Below are 24,197 nucleotides of genomic sequence, written 5' to 3'. Positions count from 1 at the left end.
ATATCAAAATCACACTTTTAGTAAACAGAAACTCAGTTCTACAGATAAATGAATATGAGCACTGCTGTAACATCTGTGGTTTCTGCTTATGATATGCTGGCTCAACGTACAAAAAAAAAAAAAAAAATGGATGTAACATTTTCCATTAATCTTTTTAAGTTATTTCAACTTTGCCATAATTCTGTAAATGCCACAAGACTTCTCTAGTTAGGCAAACTCTATTACTTAATTACAAACATGATTTGCTTTGTACTCTACAAGTTTAATTAAGTTGAACCAACTTAACCGTAATTGTATAAAAACTACTCCATCTAGTTATACTAACTTATTGTTTTACTTTTATTCTACTCAAAATGTCCATGCAAATTTTTACCTTAATTTTTTGAGTAGGCCTAACTTATTTCTGTGTGTAAGAACAAATTATACATTGAAATTCCTGTTTTAAGATCAATCTGTTTATTATAACACCATACATCCCAATTGCCAGAAATGACTACATGTTAACTTCTCAATAGCACATAACATTATAACATCCATAATTATACCAGAAATAGTAACATGTATATTAATTAAACAGCAGTTGACTCAATGTAATTTATCAACATGCAAATTGCTTGCTGTATGTCAGGCCATGTGGAGTTACATTGAACAACACAAAAACAGTCAAAATTAACACCAACACCACAACCCTGCTGAACCCCCTGTACATATAAAATAACATATTTTCATCAATATACCCAATACCCACAATGCAATGCAGCAAACACACCACAACATATACTGCAATTTTAAATTAGAAAGGAGCAAAACGTGTATTATCCAGTCCTTGCATAATTAAAACTACTGTTGCAGAAATTCAGTGCCAAATTAATAACCATAACACCATTCGACTTCCATAAAACAAAATCTAACAAGACTAATATTATGGTCGAATTGCCACATCATCTAGCTAAAAGTCTTACATTACTAGCTTAAATGTTACCACCTCTAGCTGAGGATCAAACTTTAGTGTGGTGTAAACACGATTTCTTGTCGTTTGTGTTGATAGTTATTAGCTGTTGTGAATAAAACAAAGCAAAATTCTACTTATCAAGCCTTAAAGTTCAGTAAAGTTCTGTGCAAAATCGTGTTTCTCCCTTTTCAGTCTGTGCTTCCCTCCGTTACTTGTGGCAGGCGTGGTCTGTTAGCAAAACATTTCCAGGCACGTCAGCTTTTAAAGGAAGTTTACAAGATTTTTAAGCTGTACTAACTTAATATACTTCTATATTAAATTAAAGCAGAAATGTCTGTTTAAAATCGATATGTTGCTAAGTTAAGACTGTTTCCCTTATTTTTCATTTAGACCAACTTAATAAAATAAATTATCAACTGATTACTAATGTGTACATGTAACAAACTTAATTTTTTAAGCAGAAAAAGCACCTTATTTTAATCTTAACTTGCTAACAACATGAATCATTTCTTAGAGTGTAAGGTAAGGAAATGCACTCTGGCGAAACTTTAGCTTAGAAAAATAGCTTACACAAGCACAAAGTCTGTACTTTTTATTTTGTTTTATTTTATTTAGGAAAAAAATGACTAGAAAAATATTGAAAATTCAGGTTTTCATTCACTAAAACAACAACTTTAATCATTTGACAAAGACTGACTTAATCCAACTACCGGGAAGCAATTTAGAAACATGTTTGTAAAACAATGTGTGTGCTGCAACTTGAGCACTGATCAGGAAATTGGCTCATCTACTGTATGTTTCCTTTTAATTTGGCTGAATAACATTGAGGCAATAGTGCCACTTAGTGGTCAAAGCTGAAACATATGTTCCTCTGCATTTCAGCATCTGTCTTAATTGTGGGTTGCTAACATGGAGCTATCTGTTGTAGAAAGCTGTGCAGCAAGGCCAGAACAAAACAAAAGCTGATTTAAAGGAGAAAAACTATTTCATTACACATTTGATTTCAACTCGTCAGTGTCATGCCTACTTGTCAGTCTTTAATAACTTCTGTTAACTCTCAGGAGGCAATACAATGTTAAGATAAATTAATAATTTGGGTTAAAGTGATAGAATTACAGACACATACAGCACTTTGAACTCTTCAGTAAAAGCCGTTTAAATTAGTGTTACCTCCTGTAAAGATCTATCCTGATAAGTGTGAAAAAATAAAACATGAAATTGGGTAAGTAAGGGGAAATTTACTCATAGAAGAGGAAGTGTCAAGATAAGCATTGCCACATGTGTCTGTTCCTCACAGAACAGGAATAGGAAGTATGAAGAGGACAGGAAAAAACAAATCCACATCTCACAGCATCAGAACTGTTCCGAGCGCAAACCACAGGGGCTTATTTTGTGTCTTTTTACTAGTGCAGGTGCACCTAAAGTAGCTGCACGCTGTTCTTCTGAGTGAGCTTCTGAAGTGTTGTCATTGTGAAGATGAGTGACTCACTGGAGAGGACTACAGACTGTCCTCTCCCTCTTCTCAAAGAAGAGTTGAACCCAGACGGGGACAATGGGACTGTCGCTGGTGCCAGTGAGTTATGTTGGGAAGATGAAGGTCTACCTGTGGAGCTGCAGAAAGGGATGGAGACCCTACGAGTGAACAAAGAGCTGACAGATGTGACACTGTGTGTACAAGGACATGACTTCCCTTGTCACAGAGCCATTCTCGCTGCAGCGAGTCAATACTTCAGGTAAAAATAATCAAGCATTTTTTGACATCAGTGCAATGGGACTGCTGGTTTTTTTTTTTTTACCCAACAAATGTGTTTCTTTGTAGGGCCATGTTCTGCAGTGGTTTGAAAGAGAGTCATGAAGAACGTATTGAAATAAAGGGGTTGGACAGTGGGACAATGCGCTCTCTCTTGGACTATACCTACACCAGCAGAGCTCAACTTACACACTCGAATGTCCAGAGAATACTGGAGGCTTCCAGCCAGTTTCAGGTAAAATGCTGTTAAAACTCAAAGGTCATCCTTAAAGGCTCTGTAACGCCTCAGCTGCTCATTATTTTTTTTCTAAATTCTCCTTTATTTTGTTACTGTCATATGTGTGCATTGCCTATTCTGAAAATGAGGCCCTCACATCAATATACACAGACAAAATAAAGGTTATATAGGGAAAAGACGCTAAATGTGTTTACGTCAAACAATCTGTGTTAAGAATGTATTCAGGTCATTGTTCGGTTTGACTATCATGAGCTGCAATCACAACCTGTTCACATTAAAAAGGAATTGCTGGTAACGTACAATAGTAAATGATTTGGAAATGAAATTACACTACATGATGAATAGAATAGAATAGAATAGAATAGAATAGAATAGAATAGAATAGAATAGAATAGATCTTCATGGTCACTATCACATTAGCAATAAAAATCAGTTTAGCAGCTCTGTTCTGTTTAGCAGCAAGAACACTGAATATATACAAAAAATATTGCACAAAATACTAAAGAAAAATATAGCCATGTACTAAAGCTCCAGAATAAAATATCAAATATACATATGCTACTAAAGTACTACTAGAACCGCTTAAATGTACAAAAGCTAACTCTATGATGAGAGATATGTGCAACAAATTAAGATATAATCACAAATCATTCAACACTCTTAGTATATAGCAAGTGTGACAGTTTGAATAACCACTTGATTCAAGAGAATGAAACTAGTCTATGGAAACTGTGATAAAGAACTGTAAGGTCAACAGTTTACTGTATTTTTGTATTTACTTTTTAAATTCATGTTGAATTATTCTGGTTAACTTAAGCACAACACAGGCTGTTACAAAGGCATGACAGAAATTACTTTAATACAGTTGGAAACAAATATGAAAAGAAAATTTAAAAAAACCGATTAGCTTATATATATATAACATATACGACATATATCCTGATTATGCATTCAGAGAAACACTCATGTACCCAACAGTACTCGGTAAGAGACGATTCGCTCTGAAGGGGAAGTGAAAGTTGCCCACTTGTTTACTGTCAGGATTAGTTTTCCATAAAGGCTTAAATTAACTACACAGCTGTGCAACTGAACGGATGAGGCAGGTGTTTGTGCTCCTACACTTATAGTTTTTCAAAAACAGCTTACGTTGAAGATGAAAATGATATGCATATGCTCATTTGCCAAATACTTGTTTTTTTCCTCTTTCTTTTTTTCCTTTTTTTGTACAGACTGTCATGTACCTTTATCATCTCATAAAGCACATGGGATCTGGGGCCTTTGAGAAACTTGCACTAAATGTATAAAACAGAGAACTTACCCAAATATAACCTAAAAGTGAAAGTTCACACGTTCACCTTGCTTATTTCAGTTTCTGCGTGTTGTGGATGCCTGTTCTGGGTTTCTGAGCAAATCTTTGCATCTGGAGAGTTGTATCGGGATCTTGAACCTGGCTGAAAGTCATGCCCTGCCGGATCTGAAGGCCAAGGCTGAGGACTACATCACCTTCCAGTTCTCCCAGGTAGTCCAGCAGCAGGACTTCTTGGAGCTGCCAGCAGACTCTCTGGAAACTGTCCTGCAAAGGGATGACCTGGATGTGACATGTGAGGAGTTTGTCTTTGAGGCACTAATGCGCTGGGTAAGAGCCCGGCAAGATGAACGCCGTCCTTTAGTGGCCAGGATGCTTTCACATGTTCGACTGCCACTGTTGGAGCCAGCGTACTTTGTAGAAAACGTGGAGTCTGATGAACTTGTAAACCAATGCAGGGCAGCTTTTCCTTTGTTGCAAGAGACCCGCAACTATCACCTCTCTGGAAGGGAGGTCAGTATTTACAATCTGAAACACTATCTCTGCGTTTAAACACATCTAATCATATTTTATTCCACCTTATGCAGAATATACCTTGATGATGATGTATGTTATACAATTTCATGTGCTCTCGTCTGTCCAACATGTCTATAGGTGGTGTCTGAACGAACAAAACCCCGTTTGCGTCACACTTTGTCAGAGGTTTTTCTAATTATTGGAGGCTGCACCAAGGATGAACGCTTCATTCCCACAGTCACATGTTTGGACCCTCTCAGACGCAGCAGACTGGAGGTAGCCCGCCTGCCCATCACAGAAATGGAGGATGAATCTCAAAACAGAAAATGGGTGGAGTTTGCCTGTGTCACTTTCCGCAATGAAGTGTATATATCTGGTAAGAGATGACATTTCCTGACCTTTCGTAGAGGCACGGTTGTATGTCATGCACACGTACTGATTATGCATTAGGGCACAGGTGTCAAACTCATTTTAGTTCAGGGGCCACATTCAGCTAAATTTGATCTGAAGTGGGCCGAACTAGTAAAATAATAACATAATAATATATAAATATACCAACTCCAAACTTTTCTCCGTTTTAGAGCGAAAAAAGTTAATTTACATTATGAAAAGGTTTACATCTACAAACTATCCTTTCAAAAGATGAGAATAACATGAACAAACTGAAAAAATAAGTGTAATTTTAACACTATTCTGCCTCAGTTTATCATTTCCACATGTACATTATAGCTTACAGATCACAGTGGATCTACAAACACAAAACATTTAATAACAGACAGAATATTGTTAAAATTGTACTTACTTCTTGTAAGACATTTCAGGTTCCTATTTGTTCAGGTTATTCACATTTTTTTTGTGAAATTATACTTTGTTTTAGTGTAAATACATGAAAATATTTATATTTTCAAAGAGAAAAATTTGGAATTGTCATTATTTATGTCATTATGATAATATTTTACCGGTCCTGCCCACTTGAGATTGAACTGGTCTCAATGTGGAACCTGAACTAAAAGGATTGTTAATATCTTCAGTGTAATTTTTGCATTTCACAAATTCATCCCAAGGGCCGGACTGGACCTTTTGGAGGGCCGGATTTGGCCCCCGGGCCACATGTTTGACATCTGTGCATTAGGGTTCTTTTCTTTATATATATATATCATCCTCTCATCAAATCTAAGGTACTTTTTTTTACTTGCACTTGTGCATAGGCGTCTTCTTCTAAACTGCAAGTTCAGGGGCATGTGACATCATCTACAGTTACTGTGGTTAAAGTGTTTCCCAACTCAGGAACTAGGCCTTCAGTGTTGGTTCCTTTAGCTGCTTAACAACACATACAGTTGAGTTCAGGGAGAGTCACAGCAGAATGATATGTGTAGAACTCAGCACAGAGCATTGATACATTATACTGCTTTGTATTATTAAATGTTCCCTTCTGTGTTTTGGCATAAAAGTTGTACAGTTTTAGGTAACACTTTTCACTAATGTGCTTGTAACTGTAGGTGGTAAAGAGACACAGCATGAAGTCTGGAAATATAACGGTGCATTGGACAAGTGGATACAGATAGAGCCGCTGACAACTGGGCGTTGGAGGCACAAGATGGCGGTCCTGAGGGGAAAAGTGTATGTTCTGGGTGGATTTGATGGAGTTCAGAGACTGGCTAATGTGGAGGCCTATGATCCCTTTCACAATCGCTGGACACAGGTGAGCCCTTAGGAATGAAAAGCTAATTTTTACATGTAAAAAATGCATTCTTACCTTGGCTTTATTTGTGCAGGTGGCACCTCTTGCAGTAGGTGTGAGCTCCTTTGCTGCTGCAAGCTTTGACAGATGGATATATGTAATTGGTGGAGGGCCTAATGGAAAACTGGCCACTGATAAGGTTCAGTGTTGGGAACCTGGGACAGATAACTGGGAACTACGGGCACCCATTCCAGTTGAAACTAAATGCACTAATGCAGTCACATTCAAGAACTGCATCTATATAGTTGGTAAGTGCATGGATTTTAAACTTATCTGTGTCTGACTTTATTTCTAAAATAAAATAATATATTTCAGTGCAGGGCAATGTTCTGCAGATAAAAAAAAAGAACTTCCTAAAAGTTGATTACTTGCTACAAATATAGAATCACAGAAATATTTATGAGTTTTTACATCCGTCATTGAGGTTATATGATGACTAGTTCTTGTCTGTCTGTCAGTAGGATTATGCAATATTAAGGGAAGGTAGGGGCATAGTTCAAGGGTGTAGCCCTTAAATGTTGGAGCAGATTCATAACAAGGATTTATCTGAGAATTGTTTTCCATTTCCTTTCTTCACAATAAAGAGCAATAGGTTAACTTTGAACCTTGACTAGTAAAAGAAACCAGAAATTGTGAATGTACCGACTTCTTGTAGCAGCTTCTATCCTGCAGTAAGTCTTTGATATATTCATTCAATTTAACAAACTCTTATCCAGTTTGTTTCGTAGTGCAGCAAACACTCATTAAGTGTTACACTCACATACACTGAACAGTACCTGTCTCAGAAGAACTGTTAAGAATGATTTTTGCCTGAGAGTGTAAACGCATAAAGTGAAACAAAACTCCAGATGCACTGGATTGTTCATTTCAGTTCATCTACGCTAACAGTGACTGAAATCTGGATTGTAAATGTCTGCAAATAGAGGTTTCTCATTTGCAAGAAGTGCCGTTTATCACTAAAACTCAAAGGGGAGACATGGCTGAATGTGTTGGTATAAAGTATTTGTAGATTTTGGTTTTAACACAAATGTCTACTCTGATTTATTATGAAGTTTAACAGAACAAGTGAATGAAACTCCTGTCACTTTGAGGCTCATAGATCACATTCTGGAAATCACCAGGCTTTGATATACTAACCTGATCTGAAACTAAAGCAGCTATATTTATAGCAAATTTGATGAACTGGATAAAAACAGTCTCAGAGTAACAGCAGGGAAAAGGAAAGTTTTGAATATTTTTAAGAGAATCTCTCCCTGGACGTCGTCCAATTCTAAGCCTCATCATTTTGTACACAAGTCAGGATAAAAAATCTAATTTTCTCATTGTCTGCTCCCTCTCAGGTGGTGCCATGCATGCTATGTACTGTTACTCTCCTCTGTCAGACTCCTGGTCGCTGGTGACTCGTCTGGGGGAGAGAGCAAGCTGTGCCATTGCTGCATGCAACAATAAACTCTTCATCACTGGAGGACGGGACAACAAGAACCAAGTCATATCCACAGTGATGTGTTGGGACGTTGCCAGAGAGGTGCTGACTGAGGAATGTGTTTTACCCATGGGAGTGTCGCACCACGGTAGTGTGACACTCATGAAGTCCTACACACATATACACAAAATAGCACCTGCTTCGGATGAACAATGACAGTTTTCTGTGAATAGGACTTATTTAGCCTGACTGTGGTACTGAAATGATGTACAAAATGAAGCAAAAAATCTGAATGCGTGGCAGTGCTCATTCGCAATCGCAATTTGGCTGGTGAAATAGTCGGGATGGGTAATATTGTTGTAAAATATAGCACAATGACACAGCAGCAGTTATTGAAAATATGTATTTGGTAAAAGAAAACAAATACTATGCAACAGCTGCTTTTACGGGTCACCACAGGAAATCATCTGCTTCCATCTGACCCTGTCTCCTGCATCTTCTACCTGCATGTCCTCCTTCACCTCTTCCATAAATCTCCTCTTTGGTCTTCCTCTTTGCCTCCTGCCTGGGAGCTCCATCTTCATCATCCTTCTACTAATATATTTATGATCCCTCCTTTCAATCTAACCTGGCTCACTTTGTTCCCAAAACGTCCAACCTGAACTGTCCCTCTGCTGTGTCCTTCCTCATCCTGTCCATCCCCCCAAAAAACATCTCAACATCTTCAGCTCTGCCTCCTGTTTTTTCATCAGTGCAACCGTCCCTATAGCATATAAATTAACAACATGGAATTTATAATAATAGCGGAAGCAGCACAACTGTTTTAGGCCGTTATAGTTTCAAAATATTTTGCACAATGACATTTTCTGTGGAAATGGTGCAATATTTGAGTGAACTGAATAAATATGTAAATATGTTAAATAGCAGGAGCAGTGTTTTGTGTTCATGTTCTTTTAAATACTACCATCAAGAGGTATATATGAAATATAATGAAGTGTCACTTGCATTACATTCCTTGTTGGATTGGAAAATGACAAATATTTTACCGTACAACACCTACTCTGGAAATATGAAAAAAATAAATTGCTCAGAAAACGCTGGGCTTGTACTTTCAAAATAATATAGGCTTAACAATGTTATCCCTATTACTAAATGTTTTATGCCTTTCCAGAGCCACAGTAATGAGTAAGTTGGAATGCACATGTATAAACGATAAGCTGAGGCAAAATATTGTCAAGACTGCATTTATTTTTCTCAAGAAATTTCAGGTTGTTCATGGATGCTCGTGTTATTCACATTTTTTAAAGGATAGTTTGTACATGTAAATAATTTCATACTTTTTTCACCCTAAAACAAAGAGAAAAGTCTGGATTTGAAATTATTTGCAGATTATTATGTTACTGAGATCCCACTGGGCTTTATGTGGCTCCTTAACTGACACACCTAGTATATATGAAACAACCAAAAAATATTTTAGTTGTTTACATTTATTAAATATTACTTTTTTCATAAGGTTTCAAAAATTACTGAAATCACTCGCTAATGTAAACACTCAAAAAAAAAAAAAAAAAAACTCAGAAAAACTAAAAACTAATAAATAAATAAATAAAAACATTGCAGGTAGATTTGACCTTGATCGGAAATAAAGACACCGGAAGTGACAGGTGCCTCAGGTGTAATGTTTCGCTCGCGCAGATTTGACAAGTAATTTCTGCTCTGTTTAACACACCTGTCTGTTTACCTGTGGGAGTTGTTTTCTTGGGCTTGTTCCATCTTGTTCGTGGACTCATAAGGGATTTTGCTTCGTTGAGAGAGAGAGAGAAGAAAAAGTTGAAATATTTCCGTGAAACACCTGTAATGGCGACAAAGTGAAAGCAGAGGAACCTCCGCGTTTTTTCGCCGTCCTGTCATGGCACACAGAAACTTCATACTTCTCATACTCAACTTCTGTCTGGGTGAGTTTGTGTCCGAATTTTTATTTCACTTCATTTCACACACATGTTGAAAATGACCACGGGGAAATAAACAGTAGACATGCGGTCAAAAGTCCATGTAGAGCGACTGAGAAAACTTTCCCTCAAATTAGAATATTTAAATGTTTTCTATCCAGCTTTGAAAAAAAAATCCCCTTTTAATCACGACAAAGACATTTTTTTGGTTTTGTTTTTTATAATGAGTAACTTCATGTGGCAAAGGAAAAGTGATAGTAAACAAGAAATGACTTAAAGGGGAAAAAACCCCACTTTCCCACTTTTTGCTGTGATTTTAAAGTAGACACACGTTAACACACTAGACCCAGGTGAGCTTGTTTTTATGTGTTTTAAGTGGGACATATGTTTTTCAGATTGCAGACAGTTTCTTTCATTACTGACCCACCGTCACTGGCAACAAGTTAATAATTTACTGAACACAACAGGATTTTCCCTAAAACTCAAATGCAGCACAGTTTAGGTAAAACAAAAGCAAAACTTAAAAACTCTGCTGATGTGTCTGGAGAAAAAAACATTGTGCATGACCCTAAACAGGCATAAGTTTCTTTAAATGTCTTTAAGCGGCACATTTGTTTTGTTGCTTTTTGTTGTTTTAACTCTTTCATGTTTAGTGGTCACTACAGTGGACAGCTATTCTTTTGTATATTCATGGATTTTGTTGTTTTAGTTCCATATCAGCGAACACAGTGGATGCTCACACTGCAAAAATCTAAATTTTACCAAGTGTATTTTTCTCATTTCTAGTCCAGATATCTCATCACACTTAAAATAAGACATAATCACCTAACAAGTAACTTTTCAGTGAGATATAAGAACTGATTTGTAGGCAGTAGATCTGGAAAATCTGATTTCCAGAAATCTTACCAAGATAATTTTCACTTATTCCATTGGCAGATTTTTTTGCTTGAATTAAGCAAAAAAAATTTACTCTTTAGGTGATTGTGTCTTATTTTAAGTGTGATGAGATATTTTGACTAGAAATGAGAAAAATACTGTTGGTAAGATTTAGATTTTTGCAGTGCATGCACCATCCCATACATTGCAATTCATACTGTTACTGTAACTTTACTGTTCTTGATAAACTTGATCTGCACTAACATGTTTGAGTGTAAATCAGTTGCTTGTTATTGTTATTAAACTGTAAATAACAGTTTTTTTTTTGTTTTTTTTTTGTATATTATCTCCATGAAGTGAGTAATGACTAGTATTAGTGTATGTTAAAATGTGAGAAAATATCATATTAGCTGCATTAAAAATGTTTTTATTTCATAGTTTTCACACAGTTTATCAGTAAATACATTTCTTTGCTTCAAAAATTTAATGCATGGTGTCCAGCTGAGTGGACATTTTTGCAACTCCATGCAAAATGGGTTCATAAAAACAATTTCAATCGCATTGTTTTTTTAAGGCCTAGAGGAATAAAAACATTCAGGAAAAAAAATCTTGATTAAGGCTCTTATACTTCATGCATGAAAGGGTTAATACACACTCAGCGGCCACTTTATTAGGTACACCATGCTAGTACCAGGTTGGGCCCCTTTTGTCTTCAGAACTGCATTATTTATTCTTATTGACTCAACAAGGTGCTGGAAACATTGCTTAGAGGTTCTGGTCTATGCTTACATAACATCACACAGTTACTGCTAAATGTTAGGTTTTCTGTACTTTTATTTAAATTGTCATAACGATAGGAAACTTACATAGAGTTACAGAGAAAGGAAAAGAAAAAACAATATAAGAAAAAAAAAATTGCATAATAGAACTGTTTAATGTAAATGCATAATTTCATAGTAGACAGAGCTAACAAGTAGTCAAATGAAGGCAAAATCATTGAAGTGAGAAGACCGAATTCATTAAGCCCAAAAAGAGTGAGGGTGAGCCTTCCTTCTCTTCCCTCTCCTCTCTTTTCTTTTTACCAAGTCTTGTAACATCATCACACAATAGTGGAAAACAGAAAAAATATTCTCATGTATGCACACAGAATTGCTGTAGTGTTATAATCATAAATTGATCAAAATCATATTTTTTTCAGAGATAATTAAGAGAGCTGCTGGAAACTGGATTTTCTCTTTAATGTAAACAAAGAAGGGGCCCCATTACCACTTACTGCCAGTTTGTAATGTGCTCAACAATGACGCAAATCTCCCATTCCACTACATCCCAAAGGTGCTCCATTGGATTGAGATCTGGGGGTAATTTGAGTGCAGTGAGCTCACTGTCATCAAGAAATCAGTTTGTGATGATGTGATGTTTGAGTCATTATTCTGCTGGAAGTAGGGATCAGAGGACGGTCCATAAAGAGATGGTCATGGTCAGCAACTAGAGGTATATATATATTGGGCCAATATATTGATTTATTTATTGGGTTTTTTTTTAATATTGGCCACTGGCCTTAATTTTTTTTTTTGAATGCTGATATTTGATAAGATATTTGATCAGGCACCTGTGTGGGCAGCATTTGATTTCTTAATTATCTGAGGGTTTCAATTGTATTTTATGGTCAATGTGCCTTTAAAAAAAAAAAAAAAAAATCAGCCTTAAATATCGGCCTCAAATATCACCTGTAGATATCGGTTGGCCCTCAGCTGATAAAATTTTTAAAAATTGGCATTGGCCTTAGAAAAACCCACATTGGCTGACCTCTATCAGCAATAGTACGCATGTAGGCTGTGGGATTTAAATGAAACTCAGTTGGTTATAAGGGGGCCAAAGTGTGCCCAAAAAATCCCTCATATCATTATACCACCACTGTCAGCCTGAACTGCAGATACAAGGCTAAATGGATCCATGCTTACATGTTGTTTATCCACTACTATCAGAATGTTCCGGTAGAAATCATGGCTCATCAGACCAGGCAATGTTTTTCTGATGTGATATTGTTCAGTTTTGGTCCAACCCAGTGTGGTGTTCTGCTGCGGTAGTCCGTCTGTTTGAAGGTTTGACGTGTTTTGCATTCAGAGATGCTCTTTTCCATACTGCACTTGTCACCACTTACTTGAGTTATCCTTGCTTTTCTACCAGCAAGACAACAGCTGCACTCTCAATATTTTCTTTTTTTTTTTTTGTACCATTCTCTGTAAACCCTAAACATGGTTGTGCATAAAAATCCCCATAGATCAGCAGTTTACGAAGCAACGTCCATGCCACGTTCAAAGTCGCTCAAACTCATCTTTTTTCTTCATTTTGATGTATTATGACGTGGATTTCAGTAGATAGTCTTGATCATGACTACAGGCCAAAATACACTGGGTTGCTGCCATGTTGTTGACCTTGATGAGATATCTGTATCAATGTGTAGTTGAACAGGTGTACCTGATAAAGTAGCTTGTGAATGGAGGTCCAAAATTGTGCAAAAATGCAGTTTTTCATCAAACAATAACAAAAATAACAAATAAAAGTTAAGGAAAATAATTTATTACTGCCTTGAGTTTAAGTCTCGTTTGGTGAAACAATGTGTTTTCCTGGTGATGCACCCTGATGGCCTTCTGTAAGATAAGGATAGTGCATGCATAATGTTTACTTTTGGTTTTGTTTACTGTAAGCAGAGAACATTTGCCCAGCCCAGAACTGTGTAGTTCATAATCGCACTGTATTTAGAGTCATGGATTTCTCTTATTGATTAATAAAGTTAATCTTAGTCTGGGTTTTTTCCGATTAAACGTGTGAGACACAGTGCTCTATTAAAAAGGTTGTGGTTGGTATATAGCTGATTTTCACAACACGAAATCAAGATTTTAAAAAAAGTGCAACTTCATTCAACTTTAGGGGTGTTTTCTTTTCAGTAGCAGTAAAAAAAGAGAGTAAGAGCCTTGACATTGATGAAAAAGTCATATGTTCGACTGCATGTCGCTAAAAGCCAACCATATTTTCTGCTTCTGTTGTGTGATTAAAGCTCCTTTTGAAGCAAAAGACTCTTTTTTGATGAGATATTAATACACATGTAGTTAATTTATTTTCTACATAGACACAGTGCCTATACTGCTGAACTGTGCTGTATATAAGGAGATGCTCATTGAAAACATTCTAAAACCCAGGATCAGATGTTGTTTCTAAATGGAGCAGCACTTTCCTTGAAATTCCACTGAAGTGTTTTATTTTTAATTTTTTTAGTATGCAAAGGCAATAAAGGGGGCTCTGATTCTGTTTAAATTCTGAAGATATTCACTTAACAATAATCCAAACCAGAGACAACCAGTTGTTTTGCAGATGTTTTACATAAAAACATGGTCTGATTGACAACTGCAGTCAGATTAAAGCCTCTGAGAGCCAGGTATCAAACATGCGGCCCGCGGGCCAAATCCGGCCCGCCAAAGGCTCTAGTCTGGCCCTTGGGATGAATTTGTGAAATGCAAAAATTACACTAAAGTATTAAGAATCCTTTTAGTTCAGGTTCCATATTCAGAACAATTCAATCTCAAGTGGGCAAGATTCAGTAAAATACTACCGTAGTAACATATAAATGATGACAACTCCAAATGTTTCTCTTTGTAAATGTAAATATTTTCAGGTATTTACACTAAAACAAAGTATAATTTTGCAAAAAATATGAACAACCTGAAATGTCTTAAGAGAAGTAAGTACAATTTTAACAATATTCTGCCAGTTATTAAATGTTTTGTGTGTTTGTAGATCAGGGATTAAAGTTCTCCGTCACCACGACAGATTTCCGTCAAATGGAAAAATTGGGGGGGGGGGTGGAGGGATCATATTGAAGTAACTTCCCCATGTGTTTCGTGGAGTCCAGTCGGCACCGCGATCCTGTCCTGGGTCTGCTGTCCTGAATCTGCAGGCACGCCACGCACGGGGCTGATAGGTTTAACAGTGATGATAATAAGATGACTTCTTTATTTTTATGTCGGGAGGAGAGATTGATGACAATTTATCTTTGGAAGGAAACGCTGCTCATTATGTGCCTCAGAAACACATGGACAAGTTCAGCTTTACCGAAGTTCAGCCTCCAGCCTAACTTTAATTTAGTGCTAAAAGTAGCTTTCATTATGAAAGAACCACAGCGAAAAGGGAAGAAGACAGAACTGATCTACATGTACCTTCATGTTTGGGTTCATATCTTATCTCCTCTTGCCAGTATATGACTGGTATGTGTGTTTGTGTTTGTGTGTTTGTGCCCTTCCCGTGCGTGCGGCTGTGCGCGCTGTGGCCTTACGCGGTTACGCGCCTGACTGCATAAGTGCTTTATTTTGACCCATTTAGCATCTTATTTCTATCTGTGTGGTACAGTACGAAGATAAAAATGAATGAATGAGCAACACCCTTAGTATTTGCAAAGCCACTGCATTTTAAATACCCTCAGAGAGTATCTGTAACGGAATATAATTTCTGTTTCAGTTGACGTAATTTCTTCCGATCAAAAGAGAACATGATATTATTTTGGCTAGCATATACGACATCATGGACACGTTTGTAGAGGAAGGTGCTGAAGTGGTAACTATTGAGAGATGTGTGAAAAATAGATGGAGGTGGGCATGGCCTGTGCTCCAGGCAGAGCCTCCACCTCCTCTGCTCCAAGCTCCCTGAAACAACCTCCACCTCTACTGCTAAAGTGAAAGTTCTACTAATGTGTCATGTGTCTCTGGAAAAAAACAGGAGCATACATCCGGAATGACCAAGCTTGAAACTTTTGGTTTCAGTGCCAAAAAGCAGAAAAAATAAAAGATTAGTTGGTTAGGGTTACATTTACACAGACATTTTCCCCAAAATTCATGTGCTGTTGGAGTTGGAGTTATGTTTTAGGAGTTCCTAAATTGTTAAATAAAAAGTTTTTCACTCATTTTTTGCAGTAAGGTTTTCTCTAGTTATAATTTTCACTTGCTTCAAAGGTTTTCATACCCTTTAAAATTAACCAGAGAGCACCAAAATTGACCTGAAGCTTTAAAAATTTTCTGGGAGAGGACCCCCAGACCCCCCACCAATACCACTCATGACATTTTTTCTATCCATGTTACTAATCTTCTACACCTGTACACTCTCCCATTCAGTGTGTTTTACAGTATTACCAAATTTGACTATATAAACTTGTATGCTATAGTAGTATTGTATTGCATCATTTTTAATAGTGGCCAATGATTTTGACCAGAAGAAAATTTTCAATCAGATGAAAAATTTTTGCTTTAATCCCTGTTGTAGATCCACTATGATATGTAAGTTATAACGTACATGTGTAAATTATAAACTGAGGCAGAATATTGTTAAAATTAGTTATTTTTTCAGTTTGTTCATGTTATTCACATCTTTTGAAAAGACACTTTGCAGATGTAAACCTTTTCATAATGTAAATTTCCTGTTTTTTACTCTAAAACATAGAGAAAAGTTTGGAGTTGACATTATTTATATATTATTATGTTATTATTTTTCTGGTTCGGCCCACCTCAGATCTAATTTAGCTGAATCTGGCCTCTGAACTAAAATGAGTTTGACACCCCTGCTCTAAGTGGCACTGATTATTACACATATACTTATGTGCTGATGTGTGTATTTGTGTTGTATTTTTGGGTGTGTGAATATTTGTTTTATTGTTACTGAACTTCTGGTGTGGTTTGCCAAAGCCTTGAGTTGTTGACTGTAAATGTTGATAATGTAGTAATTAAGTGTAATCAACTTTTCCTTTGTATGATTTGTGTCTAGTTGCTGGACAGACTTCACAGTATGTACTCAAGGGGACAGAAGCCAAATTGTTACCAAGTAAAACCGTCAGTCAACCGGAAGAAATTCTATGGAAACACGATGGAGACAAAGTGATTGAGTTCGACGGCAGTGAGGAGAAGGTGTTTGGACAGTATGAAAACAGGGTCACTCTGTTGTGGGATTCTGCCGAGCTCATTATCGCAGACGTCAGATATGAAGACAGCGGGCTATATGAACTGGACGCATTCATCAAAGGAAAACTGCATCATTTCGACTTCAGGCTGACGGTCATAGGTCAGTTGGATTGATGATTATGTATTTAATGCATTATTCTATCAGTTGCAGTACACATGGTTTTCTTTAACGTTAATTTATGCTTATAACTGAATTCACTGCTGAAAGTCGGTGTATTACTGTTGTAATGTTATAAAAGCTTTATTAAATTAATTTTATACCAATAACAAATTACAGTCATACATCCATGATAGAGGTGAGCCATGAATCAATGATGATGGCATGGTGGTGCAGTGGAATTCACTGTTGCCTCACAGCAAGAAGGTCCTGAGTTCAATTCCAACACCAGGAAGCTCTCTGTGTGGAGTTTGCATGTTCTCCATGTGTTTGCAGGGGTTCTTTCCTGATATTCCGGCTTCCTCCCACCATCCAAAGACATGCACTAGTAGGTTTATTAGTTAATCTAAATTTCCCAGAGGTGAGAATGTGTGAGTAATGGGTTGTTCGTCTCTATTTGTCCAGGTCGTTATTGAAAATGAGAAGCAGTTCTCAACTAACATACCTGGTAAAATAAAATTTGAAAAAAGATATGCATCATAATATCATTTTATATTGGCTTAAATGTCATTATGACCTGCATTTTTCTTTTATCTTTTGCTTTTTAACCTCGGCCCTCGCCGCAGAGTATTGTCATCAGTTCATCAACTGCCTATATGTCTGTCCGTATGTGTAAAAACTTTGGCGTGGACTGAAGGCCGAGGGTTTTCAAGTTCAGGCAATGTTATGTTTTTATTTACATTGTCACCTGCAACACAAAATGTTCTGTTGTTTTGTCATTGGACTTAATTTTATTCATACTTATTATGATGTCGGAAAAGATTTAATGTTTTGAATGCTCATAAATAAGTGTGTTTTATGTCATTTTCTCATATTTGCATCTGTTATAAATAACACTGGTCTATAACCAAATTCAATAAAAGTAGCCAAATTTCAGTCACTTATAAAGAAAAATTTCATCTAAAGTGTTAGTTGGCTTTTGTTTCCAAGATACAGTATTGGGTCAAAATGTGAAACTCTATGAATTAAGAGAGACAATGGGTTTTAGTCAGAGGGAGAATTTGTCTCTTGAGTTACAACACTCTCCTTAAAATCCATTGAGTCTTAGATAAATCTATTATACATATGCACAAACTCACAATATGTTTAAATGTCAAAACATTCATCATATGCATTATAAACATTAGCCAGCCAGCGTTTATGTCATTTACTTTCCATTTCATCTCATCATAGTATGTAAGATTTAACCCTTATTACTGAAGCTGATAATTTCCAAAAGAAACTGTAGACCGGTGCAATTTGTGGCATTTTGTTATTAATAAATTTTACATAATTTTCCTTTGGTTCCATCCTTTAAATAATTTTAGTCATGCTGTGTCTTTTACAAATGATTTAAAAACACAAATACCTTTTAAAAAAAAAAAAAAAAAAAAAGACATTTATCCAGATAATTATTGATTAAGATTTTTATTATTGAGTGTTTTCATCAGCACCTTCCAGCCCTTATCCATACAATATAATAGAACCATTTATTTATTCATTTATGCCTGCATTAATATTTTTCTATTTACTATATATCATCATATAGACAAAGTTACCAAACCCGTCGTATCCTGTAAGTTGATGGATGAAAGCCTCCATAACACGTCTGGACCACAGGCCAGATTGATGTGCTCTTCAGGATCCGAACAACCTCAAGATCTGAAGTTCAAATGGCACTCGAATGGAAAAGAGCAACCTGGCCAAGAACTGACAATAAGTGTGGGAGATAAACATGATGATGACGAACACAGCTGTACAGTGAGCAACGTCGTGCATACTGAAACAACTACATTCACCACAAAGGAGTGCTACCCAGGTCGGATGTTACCTCATTGATTGTCTTTGTTTTTGTCCATAATCACCAGTCACAAAATTACTGTATAGGTTTTACCATCCTAGTATCAGGTGCACTGCATGTTTATGTTTCTGCCATTTTACACCGATATATGCAATTCCAAACAGTCTTATAATTTAGAAGTTGAATTGAAAAACTTTCAGTCTGCACCGACATTAATTTTGCTGCTGTTTTTTCAAGTGATAACCTTAATCAGCAGCAAAATTAACACACTCATGGGGTTGTCGCAGTGGGTTCACTTGACATTATCAACAATAACAAAAGGCTGCGTGTATTTATGTTTGTGTGTGATTTTTGTGTTCCTGTGCAGAAGAATCTTCAGCACTGACTGTCAGTTTAGTGGTGGCATTGGTTTTACTGTTGGTGTTTGCCATCTGCGCTGCTCTTTTCTACTTCCGTGAACGACTACTTCAAGGTACAAAAAAAAAAAAAAACAGCACATGGCCTAACAAGAGAAATTAAAGAGAAGAATATAACTGAGCCATGTCAGTGCTGTATTATATTTATGTGACATTTCTAACAGTTGTTCTTAATAATGAAGTAATTTAGGGATTTCAGGAGTAACAACATCATGTGCGAAAGTTTTAAAGAGACTGTTTTTAAAGGTTTTATCTCATTTAATGTATTATCTGATAACTAAAATATGCTGCTTCGTCCTCAAACTTTATTTTCCAGCATGTCTACGAAGAGGGCGGAGTGATGATGTTGAAAAGCAGAAAGGAGGTTTGACATTTTTGGTCTTTTCAACAGTCCTCCTTTAAATGGATGTCAAAAGTTGTTGGCTATGAAAGAGTTTTTCATATAATTTTTCATCAGATCTAGGCATGCATGCTCATAAAACAACATTTTTACAATTTAAAAATGTTTGACTTGCCTGAGGATCCAATGATAGTAGGTCACGAGATGCAGATGAAGAGAGTAGAAGCAGAAGTTTGTGAGAAAATGTTCAAAGTATTAAATGTCCGGATGACGGACCAAAGCCCAAAGCATCCTCTGTTACATTACTAATACTGATGCCTTCTGTTCATTTTCATGCATAACATTACATGTTCCACTTTAATGGACTGTTTTATTCAAAGGTTATGCCATTTCATCTCTTTGATCTCCTTCCTTCTTACTGATGAGTCTCTTTAAATTTAATATTTCAATCTGTTCCAGAATTAAATGAGACAGCGACCCATGAGGAACGCAGTCCTCTTGTACACAGGAAGTCCACACTGCCTTCCAAGCAACCACTGCGTAATTTTCCCCAAAGTCCTCAAAATGACTCCGATCAAGACCCTCCTAAAGGTAAAAGCTGCTCAACCTGCATTAGGTCATAGGCAGGTTTGTCTTTTTTCACTCTTTCCAAACAGCTTCTAGATAGAAGATCGATTTGGAAATAGTCTGACCCAGTGATTCGACCATCACAATTTCTCTGTTGTCAAAGTTGCTCAGATTCCTACTCTTGCCCATTCAGCTGTTAATAACACATCAAGTTTGAGGTCTAAATGCTCTTTTGCTGCCTAATATATCCTGCCCACTGACAGGTCCCATTGGAATGAGATAATCAACATTAACACCACTTTGTCTGTCAGTGCTCAGAATGTTATGTTGGATCGGTGTAATTAAAGATGAGCTAGAAATAGTTTCCATTTATTTTCCAAATACTCAGATTAAGTGTGAATAAAGGCAACACAATGCCATGATCAAAAAAATCACACAAAATCATAAAGGTGGGTTTAAAGTCAAACATTTGAATGAAATGAATTACTTTACATTGGGATTAACAAATGAATCAACTATGTTTTTTCTTATTATCCTCATGCATAAATTCAGTATAAATCCACATTTTAAAGCTGAGATTTAAAACATTCTCTTCATTGAATGTGTGCCTCTAGACTTGGGCTACATCCCTGTCACTTTTCTATGTCTGATTAGTTCATATCTCAGACAAAAGACACTGAAGTGAAATGGAAAAAAATAGGGACTGTGTGTGTCTGTATTTGACTAAAAACAACACATTTTGGCATAATTCTGGATCAATATAATTACAATCCATTGAAAATAGCTTATTATCAAAATAGTTTTTCTAAGTACTTGAAGTGAATATGAAAATAACTGACAATGAGACAAATATAACTTTTAATATTTAGTTTATGCACTAATTAACAGAAGTACAAGTACTTGAGTGAGCATGGATGTTGTACTATAACTTCTTAAAAAGCCATGGACGTAACTTTATAAAATGTAATACTACCATACAACTTTATTTGGAATTAGTTCTTTTTCCAGTCTGTGACCTCACATACTGGCCATGTCATGTATCAGACAGAAGATTGGTAAAACTGAAATCACATTAGAAAATTGCAAGTGACAAAAATCTGAAAAATAATCAAACTATTTTGAACTGAAACAGGTAGAAAATGTTGAGCGCTTTATTAATCCTCCTACATCTTTAATTTTTTCACAGAAATTAAGAGTCTAGATGAACTTCGGGAACAACGTAAACATACACACAAACATCATCATTACAGATATGTGGTATAAAGAGTGCAGCTTTTTAACTTAACTCTTTGTGATTCTTTACAGGGTCTGTCAAAAAAAAACGAGAGTTTTTTGAATCCTATGGACAGGCCACACCTTCACGACCAGCACCACGGAGAGGTAGCTTTCGTTTCTTGTTGTAAGAAAGTAATAAATCAATAAAGTATATTCATATGACATAATATCAGTCCAATATTCTGACACACCCTGTACTGAATCACTGCTGTCAAACAAAGTTCAGTGTCAATCCCTGTGTCTCAGATTGGGCCATTGGACAGCTTAGTTTTATTTATTGTGTGTTAAAAACAGGAATATTTATTGCATTCAGTAGAATTAGAAGTTCATAGAGCTCATATCCATGGTTTATTTGTTTTGAATTGACACATCTTCTGTCGAAAATATTCTCAAATATGAAGCTGTTCCCAGGTCAAATTTGACAAAATGTTGGCTCCTCTTTTTTGATAAACCCCCGAAAAGCTTAAAGTTCAGCAAACAACCTTTTAAAAGAGAAAATATATCAAGTTAAATTTTGGAAAAAACTGTAGGTGTTTGTCATTTTTCCTCTTACAGTATTACTCAAACTTCTAAAGTTTATTTATAGGTCGGTCTCTTCACCTGATGATTTGCTTTCAGAAAATGACACCAAAAAATGTCAGGAACCCATGTCGTCACCTGCTCTGCTGACCAATCAGTTGCCTCGTCATCAAGATCTGAATGCTGATGAAGACAAAGACCCACAGGTTGAGAATTTAGCCCCTAATGTAAAAGAATCAGAACCAGCTGATGATGCAGTGCAGTCTTCTGAGGATGAACAGTCTGAACTACTGTCGCCTGCTGCTTCTGAACAACCAGGTTTGTAAAATATAGCAGTCTAAAATGGCTTCAGAGGTTTTGAAACTGTCATGGATTAAGACTGATTGAATTTTAACCCAAAGTGCCACTGAGTGGTTTAATGCAGCTGCAGTTTCATAGCAGACACATTTATAAACTGATTTTCTGCTATTTACTTTTTGTATATACTGTCTGTTTCAGGGTCAGAGAAAGAGGAAGATGAGAATGAGGAAATAGCGTCCCACCCGTCCAGTGCTGTCTCTTCTCATACAGCTTCACCACATTCCCCGCTGAGCCAAAGCGCTCAAATTAAAGAAACCAAGGACACTGATGATGAACACAAAAACGACGGCAGCTCAGATGAGGTCAGCGAACAGACTGAAGAGAAAAATATCAGAGAATCTGACTCATCAGGCGCAGGGGAAATAAATGAATCAGGAGAGCCCGGTGAGAAAAAACAATCCACCATTCCTGAGCACAAAGGTTCAGAAATACTGTCACAAAAAGATGAAAAATCACCCGCAGAAAACGAATGCGGCAGTGAAAGTGAAATTGCCAAGGTGACGAATCCATCTTTAGACACCACCCGCTCAGGTCTAGATCTAGATCAAGAGAGCAACAAGGTGCGTCAAGAGTCTAAAGGGCAGTCAGATAACAGCGCAGCAAAGGATGATAAAAATAACAATCAAGGGGAAGAGAAAAATGATGTCGAATGTGGTTCAGCCGACGAAGAGCCAGGTAATGATCATCCGAGTCAGGATGAAAAAGAGCAAAAGGCTGATGCTGTTTCCTAGGCTTTCACTCAAGAAGACGGGGAAAAGGGACAGTATTTGTGACAGTAGTTATCGATCATGTAATAAAAATGTTTAAAGTAAAGATGGAATGTCACAGAGCTTTGACAGCAAAGAGAATGCACAGAGTAACAGATTTTACAGAGGGATATTTCCCTCAAATGTCCAGCTTTTATCAAAAACTAATTTAGAAACAGTAACATGGAAACTAATAGAGAGCAGAAAATAGACTTCGAATTGGAGTAGAAGTACAGTGAGTGTTGTTTACTGTATATTGAGCAAAAAAATTGATTAATCTACTTAAAGGCAGTTATACTACAAATGGTACCATCATATCTGAACAAAAATAAGTAAATAAATTAGTAAATCACTTGTTATAAAAAAAAAACTTAATGAGTTTGATTAGAAGTAGCTCTTAATGCGAAGGAGGAATGAAGAGTTCTGCTTTTGTTATTAGCTTTTATAAGCTTGATAGAATAGGTATTTTTTATTTTTATTTTTTACCAGTGCAAATATTATGTTTTAATATATTTAGAAGGGTTAACAAAAGCTGCATGTGATTTCAGAAGCACTAACCTAATGAATGTACTATGATCACTGACCTTTCATCTCACTACAGTATGAGAAATAACTACTAGTCCTCTAAACATCATATCATGTATTATACCATATGTACCATATACTATGTTTAACCTCAATCTAAGGTAAAGTACTGGTGTAAAATGCAAATCCGAATATTTGAAAATATTTGGTTGATTGTATTTGCCAGGAAAAAAAAACAGCAGTATAGCTCAGGGTTTCTTCACATTAATCCATTCAGTGTCTGTGATTTAAATGCCTCAAACTACAGCTATTTTATTTGGGTTTTGTTTTTATATCTTGTAAATGTGTTTTGTGGTTGACACTTGTGCTCTTTTTTGTCAGTAAAAGACATGCTGAGTGTATGATTCATGAGTACTTTTGTTTTTTATAGTCAGCTGTTTGTCTCTGACATTCAGTAAAGGCTGTATTTAAGTAGTTGATTTGAGGGCAGTTGCAGAATAGTTTGATTAGAACATGAAAATAACAATGAAGCTATTCTATTTGACAGCCAATTTTTTTTTTTTGTTTTTTTTTTATTTTTTTTTTTACTGAATTCATAAACAATGCATTTTCTTTGCAAGCAGATGTAGAGTTAGTTCACGGAGTACATGTTTTAAACACTATACAGTACTTTATGCATTTTAGTTGCAGGATTTTTGCTTTTTTTTTTTTTTGCTTTTGCATAAAATATAATAATATAGTGTATTGTTAGTTTAGTGT

The 24,197-nt window shown here is 36.2% G+C and overlaps 2 protein-coding genes across 4 annotated transcripts; both read left to right on the top strand.

Moving 5' to 3' along the window:
* Positions 1 to 2,264: 2,264 nt before the first annotated feature.
* klhl6 (kelch-like family member 6) lies at positions 2,265 to 8,847 on the top strand. Its single transcript, XM_030123999.1, has 7 exons — positions 2,265 to 2,685; positions 2,772 to 2,937; positions 4,310 to 4,759; positions 4,901 to 5,138; positions 6,262 to 6,464; positions 6,538 to 6,751; positions 7,844 to 8,847. Exons 1-7 carry the CDS (start codon positions 2,429 to 2,431, stop codon positions 8,140 to 8,142), a joined length of 1,827 nt encoding a protein of 608 aa, XP_029979859.1. The 5' UTR covers positions 2,265 to 2,428; the 3' UTR covers positions 8,143 to 8,847.
* A 620-nt stretch (positions 8,848 to 9,467) lies between these two features.
* On the top strand, positions 9,468 to 23,842 carry LOC115411814 (uncharacterized). Of its 3 annotated transcripts, XM_030124016.1 has the most exons (10): positions 9,469 to 9,881; positions 16,560 to 16,853; positions 18,439 to 18,708; positions 19,058 to 19,162; positions 19,423 to 19,470; positions 19,906 to 20,037; positions 21,200 to 21,232; positions 21,319 to 21,393; positions 21,907 to 22,125; positions 22,306 to 23,842. In XM_030124016.1, the coding sequence occupies exons 1-10, from the start codon at positions 9,836 to 9,838 to the stop codon at positions 22,896 to 22,898; spliced, it is 1,815 nt and encodes a 604-aa protein (XP_029979876.1). In that variant the 5' UTR covers positions 9,469 to 9,835; the 3' UTR covers positions 22,899 to 23,842. The 3 variants fall into 3 exon arrangements, with proteins under 3 accessions (XP_029979877.1, XP_029979876.1, XP_029979878.1); XM_030124017.1 differs by lacking the exon at positions 21,200 to 21,232 and having other exon boundaries at positions 9,468 to 9,881; XM_030124018.1 differs by lacking the exons at positions 21,200 to 21,232; positions 21,319 to 21,393 and having other exon boundaries at positions 9,471 to 9,881.
* The last annotated feature ends 355 nt before the right edge of the window (positions 23,843 to 24,197 follow it).

This window comes from Sphaeramia orbicularis, chromosome 21, assembly GCF_902148855.1.
Source record: "Sphaeramia orbicularis chromosome 21, fSphaOr1.1, whole genome shotgun sequence".
NCBI classification, from domain to species: Eukaryota; Metazoa; Chordata; class Actinopteri; order Kurtiformes; family Apogonidae; genus Sphaeramia; species Sphaeramia orbicularis.
This window is presented reverse-complemented; position numbering and strand designations above follow the sequence as displayed.